Genomic DNA, 12061 nt, shown 5'->3' on the forward strand with positions numbered 1-12061 from the left:
AGCTAGCTAGCTTGCAGTTGCTAGCTAATTTGTCCTATTTAGCTAGCTTGTTGTTGCTAGCTAATTTGTCGTGGGATATAAATGTTGAGTTGTTATTTTACCTGAAATGCACAAGGTCCTCTACTCCGACAATTAATCCACACATAAAACGGTCAACCGAATCGTTTCTAGTCATCTCTCCTCCTTCCAGGCTTTTTCTTCTTTGGACTATATATGGCGATTGGCATCTAACTTTCATAATAAGGTGAATTACCACAACCAACCTGTTCTTCTTTCAACCACCCACGTGGGTATAACCAATGAGGAGATGGCACGTGGGTATCTGCTTCTATAAACCAATGAGGAGATGGGAAAGGCAGGACTTGCACCGCGTTCAATGTCACAAATAGAACTGACTTCTATTTTAGAAACGCAGATGCCCGTTGGCACGCGCGAGCAGTGTTGGTGCAATGATTGAATAACATGTACAGTATGTGTAAATTTATTTTGCAACGCTCGCGCACGCGACGCTAGCCGTGTGGTCAGCATGTTAATCATGCGTGCATACATTTTACAGATGGGTGGTCCCGGAAATCGATCCAACTATCCTGATGTTGCAAGCACCATGCTCTACAAACTGAGCTACAGAGGACCACAGGAATATAGGATATCTATACATCCATTGGCTTTACAGTATATCTTTAATTATGGGGCCTCTATGTCAGTGTCTGTCTCTTCCTTTTCAACGGTTCTAACTTTCATGCCTTCTCTTTGATTTCTTCCTCCTTCAATCTTTCATCTTCCAACCCTATCCCTTCCCTTTGACCTGTACTTTCCTCTCAAAACCCTTTCTTTCATCCTCTCTTCCTTGTGTTATTCCCCTTCCTTCCTCTTCTTCCACCTCCCTCTCCTCCCTCTCTTCATCCTCCCTATTTTCCTCCCCCTCTCTTTCCTCCCTGACCTCTTTGTACTCTCTACCCCCACCCCTCCCTCCCCCTCCTCCTCCCTCTCTTCCTCTTCATGCTGTCCCTCCAGCCCTCCCGGACACTGCGTCCCTCCCGACGGTCTCTGAGCAGGTCCAGGCTCGCAGCACCAGCAGCAGCCAGCTCCCAGTGGTGAGAGAGGAGGAGGAGCTCACTGGCCCCCTCACTCAGCCCGAGACGGGATGACATTCCTTCCTCCTCCTCTCTCCTTTCCCCCCTCACTCAGCCTGAGACTGGATTTACCTCCCTCCTTTTCCTCTTCCTTATCTCTTCTCACCTTCCCTCTCTCCACATTCCTATTTATATTCTGACAAAGAGGGCAATCCACTAGAGGGAACATTGGAACATGGGATTTAGTAAATCACAGAAAAGCATTGAATAGCTGAATAGAATAGTTAACTTAATAGATCAGCGTGCATCGCTACTTCCTAGAAAGAATGGCATAGACATTGTGGAGAATGTTGCCTACTGATGAGTAATAGTTGCATGTGTTACGTACTTCAAATGCTCTTTGTTGACATACTCATCCTTGTCGATAGCACATTGATTGTACATTGGACACAGAACTGCAAGTCCATTATTTGGTATGCAAATGTGGATGATGAAAAAGTAGAGATGAATCTTAAGGCTTCTGACGTTGATGTTGCATGTCTACGGCTGTCATTCGTTGTTTTTTCATTCCTCTCTTTCTCCTTCTCTGACTCAATCTGTAATCTTGGCTTTGTATAAATATATCTATGATCTTTTATGTATGCTTATACAGTAACATCCATGACAACCAACCCTGGTCCTGGAGAGCTACAAGGTACACAGGCTTTTTCTCTCAACCTTGCACCAACAATGTCTTAATTATTTGTTGAATCGCATGTTTTAGTATGGGGGAAAAAATGCCGGCACAGCATGTCAAGTTCATCCATGTCTAAGGTTGGTTTTCACTGACATACTGTACTTGTCATTTATCTCTGTTTTTCTGTCTGATCCAGGTGGGTGTGTTTCTGTACATGCCATCTGTCCTCTTGAAGTATCACACAGGCTTACATGGACATACATAGGTCTGGAATATCAAATCAAAATCAAATCCAATTTGATTTGTCACGTGTCGAATACAACAGGTGTAAACCTCACAGTGAAATGCTTACTTACAAGCCATTAATCAACAATGCAGTTTTAAGAAAAACAAGTGTTAAGTAAAAAATAGATAAGTAAAACATTTAAATAAATAGTTAAAGAGCAGCAGTAAAAATAACAGTAGCGAGGCTATATACAGGGGGTACCGGTACAGCGTCAATGTGCAAGGGTACAGGTTAGTTGAGGTAATTGAGGTAATATGTACATGTAGGTAGAGCTATTAAAGTGACTATGCATAGATAATAATCAGAGAGTAGCAGCAGCGTAAAAGAGGGGAGTGGGGGGGCAATGCAAATAGTCTGGGTAGCAATTTGATTAGCTGTTCATGAGTCTTACGGGGTAGAAGCCTTTTGGACCTAGACTTGGCGCTCAGCTACCGCTTGCCGTGCGATAGCAGAGAGAACAGTCTATGACTAGGGTGGCTGGAGTCTTTGACAGTTTTTAGGGCCTTCCTCTGACACCGCCTGGTATAGAGGTACTGGATGGCAGGAAACTTGGCCCCAGTGATGTACTGGGCCATACGCACCACCCTCTGCAGTGCCTTGCGGTCGGAGACCGAGAAGTTGCCTTGCCAAGCAGTGATGCAACCTGCCAGGATGCTCTCGATGGTGCAGCTGTAGAACATTTTGAGGATCTGAGGACCCATGCCAAATCTTTTCAGTCTCCTGTGGGGGAATAGACTTTGTCGTGTCCTTTTCACGACTGTCTTGGTGTGTTTAGACCATAATAGTTTGTTGGTGATGTGGACACCAAGGAACTTTAAGCTCTCAACCTGCTCCACTGCAGCCCTGTCAATGAGAATGGGGGCATGCTCGATCCTCCTTTTCCTGTAGTCCACAATGTTCTCCTTAGTCTTGATCACGTTGAGGGAGAGGTTGTTATTCTGGCACCACATGGCCAGGTCTCTGACCTCCTCCCTATAGGCTGTCTCATCATTGTCGGTGACCACTGTTGTGTCGCCGGCAAACTTAATGATGTGTTGGAGTCGTGCCTGGCCATGCAGTCATGGGTGAACAGGGAGTACAGGAGGGGTCTGTATTATTATTTTACAATCATTATGGATAAAATGTATTTTGGGACTGACTGTGTATTGGGATTACTACCATAATGAGCGTGTCAGTCAGAGAGAAGCTTAATCCATTAGAGAAATCATAATCTATGTGAAAGAGTACATAATGTCACATCCAGCTGTGTATTATAACGCAGCATCAGGGGATACTGGGGTTAATATGCATTTATTTCCGCAGCAAAACCTCTGCCGTGAACTTATAAGTATCAACCATGTGCTGAGAGAGAGAGTGAAAGGGAGAGAGCGAAAGGGAGAGAGCGAAAGGGAGAGAGAGAGTGGAGAGGGCGAGAAAGAGGGTGTCTGGCATTTATAAAGGAAAAGATATGCTTTATAATCGTGGAGACTCATGAACCCCACACAGCTGTTTACCCCTGGATTCATCCACAAGAGATAGTAAATTTTCCAGCAAATAGTAAGTGTACCAGGGCCCCCTTCCACTAATTTAGTAATGAGTGAAGTATGCAATTTAAAATATGCAACTCTGTAACGCCTGACGTGATAGCTACGTGCTGCTGTGTGCAAGTATTTGTGGAGAGAGTGTATGCAAATATCCTGGCCATATAATCCAACATATTATTGAGAATATATTCAGTTAGAAACAGAAACAGTTATTACTATATACTTGTGGTTATTGCGTCTCCTGATCAGTAAGATTCCATTCTGGGCATTGACAACAATGTTTAACTGAATAATTCATCTACAACAAAAGTGTCTCTGAGAACACTGACATAACTTCACTCTCAGAAGTTTTACTCACCACTTTACCTACATGACCTAAAAACAATATTGTTTCAGACAGCCTGGATAAAAGTGATAATGTCTGTGAGAACATTTGACATTCATAGGAGATGGTAGAGCAAATACCGGACAGGAGGCAACGCTGAGGGGAGGACTAGGGACGAAGTGCAACTTCCAACCCCCAATTCTTTGTCATATGGATAAAGCTATTCAAATGAACAGTAGACATTGTTCCAGCACACTTTGATCTGCCATGCTCTGAGTTGTGTCAGTTCTCTAGTGGTTCAAGAGCCTCCTGAGGCATGCTGTCAGACAGGGTCCACTTAGAACTGACTGATGCAACCTTCTCACTTCCTCACACCTTTGTCTATACAGTAAGAGAGATGCAGGAAGGACGGACGGACAGGCACGCATACATATGCACAAGCACAAGCACACGCAGGCACACATGTATAGTCACAGATCCACACACACATATTTCTTACACATCTCAGTCCCACACAGAGGCATAGGGTCATCAGAGAGATTACATGTTACCCCAGGAAACCCAATGCAGGTGTAAAAAGTCTATACTTCACTCCAGGATACCCATTACGGGCAGCGGTATCTATAGAGACAAGGTTGCCATATTCATGTCAGGGGTTATTGCATTTCTATTTTAGTTGTTGTGTGTTCCACTTGGATTTAGTAGCGTCTATGAACAACATGATTATGAAGCCACGAATGTGTGGAAGCGTGTATACTTACTGTATTTCAAATGTATGTAGTTCCGTCCTTGTGGTGTACTTGTCTATTAATGTTCTGTACTATGTCATGTTTTTGTTTTCTGTGGACCCCAGGAAGAGTAGCTGCTGCTTTAGCAGTAGCTAATGGGGGAGCCTAATAAAATACGAATTCTGAGGGTTATTCTGGTTGTCAAACGATATCCTCATGCGTAGAGGGGTCAGGAGTGTGAGCGTGCATGTTGCACCTCAGCCTCCGCCGGACTGAACATCACCACCAGAGAGTGTGTTTTGTGTGAGTGTGTGTCTTCTCGGATTGAGAAAATAACACCATCAGCGAGAGGAGTCTTGGGACGTCACAGCGGGATGGAGGACGAGAAAGTGGTCAAAATTGACATCGAGTGGCTTGACTCTATATACATGGTAATTACATCGGCTGGTACAGTGGAACTGAACATGTGGGTACAGGGTACACACAGTGGATTGTATTTGACTGTTTGCGCAATTTGATGGATTTTGTAGTTCATTCATCTGAAATCTAAAGCAATAATTCTGGAGTGAGAGGAGGGGGTAATTCGTTTGAGTGTGTTCATGAATCTAAAATGATGTGTGTTACACATTCCACAGATGGCTATTACAGATAATATTTTCTAGTCAGAATTTAACAATGTACTTACTCTACCCTGTACCCATGTAAGGTACAGTATCAACACAAAATTAAATGAGACACTTAATGTGAAGCGTTACCCAAAAGGGTTATGTCTACACTCTCTGAGGCAATGTTTCCCATCTCCTGTTCTTGTGTGTGTCTTATACCCTCAACAGCACACATTTTTGTTGTAGCCCCAGACAACTTGTCAACTAATCATCAAGCTCTCAACGAGTTGAATCAGGTGAGCTTGTCCGGGACTACAACCAAAATGTATGCTGTTGGGGGTACTGGTGGACTGGAGTTGGGAACCACTGCTCTAGTGGTGATGTAAAAGACAGTCACCCCTGCTTCCCTAGAAGCGGTTCCCTTGCCTGCCTGGCCTATTTAGTGTCTACAGATGTCTGCCCCTGCTACTGTACTAAGAAGGTGTGGTAAAAAGCAGCAGTATCATCTCCCTCTCAGCAGTGGTTCTCCCTAGAGCAGGAACTAGCACACTGGGGGTTCACCATGGGTGTCATGGAGGGGAGGAAGGGAGGCATGGGCAGAAATCCTCACAGCTCTAGATTGTGACAAGTGGGAGCTGTTGAATTTCTCATTGTAGAAGTCCTCTCACAGTCTCGGTCTTAATGCTGTTTCAAATGCTTGGTTGTAACTGATTGCATGTAAACCTCTATCTCCAAATTATGTTTGCCTTAGAAAAAAATGATATCCACATACATGTGTATGGATATGCTGGATTACGGGAAGGGATATACCCATCTACCTTTTCAATTATTTCTCTATATTTTAGATCTATTTGCTTTGCAGTAAAGTCTCATTCCTTGACTTGTGTTCACCTTGCATTTCTTTTTTTTCTTTTCTTTTTTTTTAATACATTTTTTATCCCCTTTTCTCCCCAATTTTCGTGGTATCCAATCGCTAGTAATTACTATCTTGTCTCATCGCTACAACTCCCGTACGGGCTCGCGAGAGACGAAGGTCGAAAGCCATGCGTCCTCCGAAGCACAACCCAACCAAGCTGCACTGCTTCTTTAACACAGCGCGCCTCCAACCCGGAAGCCAGCCGCACCAATGTGTCGGAGGAAACACCGTGCACCTGGCCCCCCCTGCGCCCAGCCAGCCACAGGAGTCGCTGGAGCGCGATGAGACAAGGAAATCCCTACCGGCCAAACCCTCCCTAACCCGGACGACGCTAGCCCAATTGTGCGTCGCCCCACGGACCTCCCGGTCGCAGCCGGCTGCGACAGAGCCTGGGGGCGAACCCAGAGACTCTGGTGGCGCAGTTAGCACTGCGATGCAGTGCCCTAGACCACTGCGCCACCCGGGAGGCCCCACCTTGCATTTCAATTCGTTCTCAGAGGTGGAGCAAACAAAACTCATTGCATAGAACAAACATGGTTCTTTTGATGTTGTGCAGTAGAGGCCATCTAGAATGTGATGTTTGTCATTATCAATCACCAGGATTATTAAATCCTGTGGAGGGCAGCGTGCCTATAGTCCTTCACAGCCTTCTGGTAGATTGAAACTTTCATTCATCAAATATTTGTCGATTTCAAATCCCCATAATTTGTTTCCCAACCAGCCCAGTACACTTATGAAACCTCATTAGCAGAAGAAATAGGCTACGTTCATTAGAATGTAGAGAGACAGATGCACATTCATTAAAACACTATGACCCACTTTTCCGGGATTATATATTGTGCTGCAATATATTATTATTGCAGGAAGGGGTCTTGATGATAACAAACGTTGTTGTCGCGGCCTCCAAGTGATTGTTTCCCCTTGTGCTTTTGTCCTCCCTCCAGCTGTAGTTGTGGTGAAAAAAGAAGAGGTGACAACAGTCTCAGGAAAAGTGGACGGTGAAAAGGGGGGAAAGAAGACCAAGGAGAAGAAAGAGGGCAAGGGTGCCAAGGAGGGAAAGGATGATGAAAAGGAGGGATCTGCTAACAAAAAAGGAGAAAAAGGGGAAAAGGGGGAAAAAGGGGGAGGAAAGAAAGGAGAAGCAAGTGAAGGAAAAGGGAAGAAGAGTAGAGAAGGGGAGAAAGGAGGAGGTGATAAAGGAGGAGGTGCAAAAGGAGGTGCTAAGGGGGGAGCCAAGAAACCTCCTTCGAAAAAGTAAACACTGGATCGGGAAACACAAATTGTGCTAAACAATTTTTCATAAGTAATTTTTTTAGTTGTCAATTTTGTATTTTTTTGTTTAAAAAAAAATGATTGTATATAGTGACAAAAAGTACATATTAACTATAAAACAATCTTTAACCCTTGTGTTGTCTTAAGGGTAAAAAATTACACGCCACTATTACCAGCAGAGAGAACCCCCGAAATGATATTTTTTCAACTTGAAATTGGATTACTTTTCCTAAGAAAAAGTGAAACATTGTCTTTGTTCATATTTCCATGAAAGCTGTACACCACCAGGGTACAAAGATTGTCTTAGGAGCAATTTTTACCCTGCAGTTATAAAATACTTTACACACCACAAAAACCACAAAGACACACACACACACACACACACGGAAATTGAGATTATGTGTGCTACTGATTGAACTCAGACAAAACTAAAACGTTCTTGTGCATGTGCAGCATCTCCCCACCACAACACCTCCACGACCCCTCCATGACCCCACACATGACTCAAGTTCACAGCCAAAATAAAAACTACTTCAGACAAAATAAACAACATTTCAGACAAAATAAACGTTTCTTGAAAGCATTGTTTACTAATGGGGAATGCAGTCAGAGACTATAAAGGTGCTGCAGATGACAGTCCCCCCAGTTCTCTCTTTGCTGAATCCATGAGTGCACGTTTCAGCGCCCAACAGGTCGTAGATCAGATTTTTTCGGATGTCCAGGAGGAACAAGAGAACAATGACTAAGAAGAGGAAGAGGTATCTGAAGAAGAAGATGGGGAAGAATACAACCCAGAGCATGATGCATCATCTTCAGATGAAGAAGAAATCCCCCAAGCTGAAAGTGAGACATTTTTGTCAAACAGCAGAAAAATAACATGGTCCTTGTCACCATATGACAACCAGGGCAGGATGGCAGCACAAAATGTCATTAGGATGACCCCAGGGCACACAAGACATGCAGTTGCCCATGCCCATGACATCGTCTCAACATTCTACATGTTCATCACGCCAGCCATCGAGAAAATTATCCTGGAGATTACACATTTGGAGGGTTTCCGTAAATATAGAGACAACTGGAAAAGGATGGATGAGATTGACCTGCAGGTCTACACAGGGCTGCTAATCTTAAGGAGTGTGTATAGGTCCCGAGGCGAGGCTACATGTAGTCTCTGGGATGCAGAGTGTGGACGGGTGATTTTCAGGACTTAGGACCTGAGCCCTAGGACCATGCCTCAGGACTACCTGGCATGATGTCTCCTTGCTGTCCCCAGTCCACCTGGCCGTGCTGCTGCTCCAGTTTCAACTGTTCTGCCTGTGGCTATGGAACCCTGACCTGTTCACCGGACGTGCTATCTGTCCCAGACCTGCTGTTTTCAACTCTCTAGAGACAGCAGGAGCGGTAGAGATACTCTTAATGATCGGCTATGAAAAGCCAACTGACATTTACTCCTGAGGTGCTGACTTGTTGCACCCTCGACAACTACTGTGATTATTATTCTTTGACCATGCTGGTCCTTTATGAACATTTGAACATCTTGGCCATGTTCTGTTATGATCTCCACCCGGCACAGCCAGAAGAGGACTGGCCACCCCTCATAGCCTGGTTCCTCTCTAGGTTTCTTCCTAGGTTTTGGCCTTTCTAGGGAGTTTTTCCTAGCCACCGTGCTTCTACACCTGCATTGCTTGCTGTTTGGGGATTTAGGCTGGGTTTCTGTACAGCACTTTGAGATATCAGCTGATGTAAGAAGGGCAATATAAATAAATTTGATTTTTCAGTGCCACGATGCCACTGAAAGTCTTTCACACTTTCTCAAGAATGCTACGATTTGATAACCGCGAGTCAAGACCTTGCAAGATGTGTGAGAGACAAACTGGCGGCCATAAGAGAGGTCTGTAATATAGGTGATTTTCACTGTTAATTTTATTATGTATTGCTGTAATATCATTGATGTATGTGATTGTTTTCTGTGACACTGATACTAATTACTGATAGTAATCTCCTTTGTCAAAAGGTCGCTGTTCTTTCCGGCAGTACATGCCCAGCAAGCCAGCAAAGTATACTGCATACTACTGCTGGCTTGCTTCTGAAGCTAAGCAGGGTTGGTCCTGGTCAGTCCCTGGATGGGAGACCAGATGCTGCTGGAAGTGGTGTTGGAGGGCCAGTAGGAGGCACTCTTTCCTCTGGTCTAAAAAATATCCCAATGCCCCAGGGCAGTGATTGGGGACACTGTCCTGTATAGGGTGCCGTCTTTCGGATGGGACGTTAAACGGGTGTCCTGACTCTCTGAGGTCATTAAAGATCCCATGGCACTTATCGTAAGAGTAGGGGTGTTAACCCCGGTGTCCTGGCTAAATTCCCAATCTGGCCCTCAAACCATCATGGTCACCTAATAATCCCCAGTTTACAATTGGCTCATTCATCCCCCTCCTCTCCCCTGTAACTATTCCCCAGGTCGTTGCTGCAAATGAGAACGTGTTCTCAGTCAACTTACCTGGTAAAATAATAAATAAAATAAAAAGTATGGCATCAAGATATGGGTGGCCTGTGACACACAATCCAGCTACGCTTGAAAGATGCAAGTCTACACAGGGAAGCCGACCAGTGGAGGCCCGGAGAAGAACCAGGGGATGCAGGTTGTGCTCGATGTGACAGATGGACTGAGGGGGCACAATGTCACGTGACAATTTCTTCACCTCTTATGGACTCAGCCAGCAGCTAATGAAGAGGAAGATCACCATGGTTGGCACAGTTAGAAAGAACAAGCCTGAGCTCCGCCCTGCACTCCTCGTAAACAAGGGGGAGAGAGGCCTTCTCATCAAAGTTTGCCTTCACCCCCACTCTAGTTTCTTACCTCCCAAAGAGGAACAAGAATGTGGTCCTCCTGAGCACACTGCACAAAACGGCTGAGATCTGTGATCGTGAGGACAGGAAGCCAGCCATCATCCTGGACTACAACCACAACAGAGGAGACGTAGACAACCTGGACAAGGTGATTGGAACTTACAGCTGCAGGGGGATGACTGCCCGCTGGTCCCTGGTAATCTTCCATAACATCATTGATGTGTCACAATGCCTTCGTGATATGGAACAAGATTAACCCTACCTGGATGCCTGATAAGCAGAACAAGAGGAGTGTGTTCCTGGAGCAGCTGGGAAAGACACTTGTAACCCCACATATTCAAAGACGGGAGCGCCTCAACCGCACAGCAGCCTCTGCAGCGCTTGTGGAAGTTGTTCAGGGAGCTGAATCTTGTCCTGATCCACCTGAGGCTGCAGCTGGGGCAGGCAAGAAGAGGAGATGCCAATTCTGCCCCCAAAGGAGTACTGTAAAACAAATACTATGTCCTGCACATGTGAGAAATACGTCTGCGAAGTCCATGCACACACACTTGCATACTGTCCTACATGTGCTAATTAGAGTTGATTGAGTCATGTTGTTCACGTTTTTGTTTTGTATCTATTATCTTATTTTATTCTTATTTATTGTTGTTTATACACCTTGTGGGTGTGGGAAATGGTAAAAAAAAATGGGAGACGACTAGCATTTTGTAGTTGAATTCCTCATTGTACAGTATATAAGAATATATCACTATGTTGCCAAAAAAGTTAAGACTTAGTTTCCCTTCAATAAAATGCATTCAAAACTACTTTCTGCACATTTCTGCTACTTTCGTAGGCTATACAAGTGCTATCTCTTGCTTCAAAAAATATGTTTACACCTATGCAGTACCTTTTGTAACGGCTGTCGTCTTCCTCTGACGAGGAGAGGAGAGAAGGATCGGTGGACCAATACGCAGCGAGGTAAGTAGACATAAATGAATTTATTTGAAATACAAAGACGAATACGAAAACACTTGGAAAATTACAAAATAAGAAAACGACGTAGACGAAACCTGAACATGAACTTACATAACTACACGTAGAACTCACGGACAGGAACAGACTACATCAAACGAATGAACAGCCAAAACAGTCCCGTGTGGTGCACATACACAGACACGAAAAACACAGGAGACAATCACCCACAAACAAACAGTGAGAACAACCTACCTTAATATGACTCTCAATCAGAGGAAATGCCAAACACCTGCCTCTAATTGAGAGCCATACCAGGCAACCCTTTAACCCAACATAGAAACACAACACATAGAAATGCCCACCCAGCTCACGTCCTGACCAACAAAACAAAGGATTAACACAATAACTAGGGTCAGAACGTGACACCTTTAGTAATAATAATAAACCTTTACTTTATTAAAGAATACAATTATGAAAGGTGTGTTGTAATAAAAATGAGTGGTGTCCATAGATTAAATCTTTCTGCATTGTGAAGAGGGAAAACTCAGATATTCAAAGTTTGTGATGAATGGCAGGTTGTTTCTTCATGCATAATAGATTTGGGGTTTAAAATTCAAATAAGCTGCTTTATTTTAGGGGTTTAGTGAAGGCGGGTCATTTTTTACCCTAAGGACAAGGGGAGTATACAGAATGTTAAGACTACAGAAGGGTTAAACTGTATTTACTTACATTGTTCTTGATCAACAAGAACATAATTAGTATGGGATTGGATTCATGGTGCAAATTCAATGGACACTTAAATCGACAATAGAATTGTACATTTTAATGTCTTATTCACAATACAATGATGAACATC

The 12061-nt window shown here is 44.1% G+C and overlaps 1 protein-coding gene across 3 annotated transcripts in view; it reads left to right on the forward strand.

Moving 5' to 3' along the window:
- Window positions 1–11054, forward strand: part of LOC129824177 (transmembrane inner ear expressed protein-like) — a 29698-nt gene extending 18644 nt beyond the window's left edge. The window contains exons 4-5 of one of the 3 annotated variants that reach the window (XR_008754722.1): window positions 1015–1767; window positions 1946–6096. Coding sequence is in view for 2 of the 3 variants with exons in the window: in XM_055883608.1 (XP_055739583.1) it covers window positions 7077–7390 (314 nt within the window). In the remaining variant the exon portion in view is untranslated. Of the gene's footprint in view, window positions 1–1014; window positions 6097–7076 lie in introns of those variants that run through there. The other 2 variants (XM_055883608.1, XM_055883609.1) reach the window with 2 other exon arrangements.
- The last annotated feature ends 1007 nt before the right edge of the window (window positions 11055–12061 follow it).

Source organism: Salvelinus fontinalis, chromosome 26 (genome assembly GCF_029448725.1).
Source record: "Salvelinus fontinalis isolate EN_2023a chromosome 26, ASM2944872v1, whole genome shotgun sequence".
In the NCBI taxonomy this organism is placed as follows: domain Eukaryota; kingdom Metazoa; phylum Chordata; class Actinopteri; order Salmoniformes; family Salmonidae; genus Salvelinus; species Salvelinus fontinalis.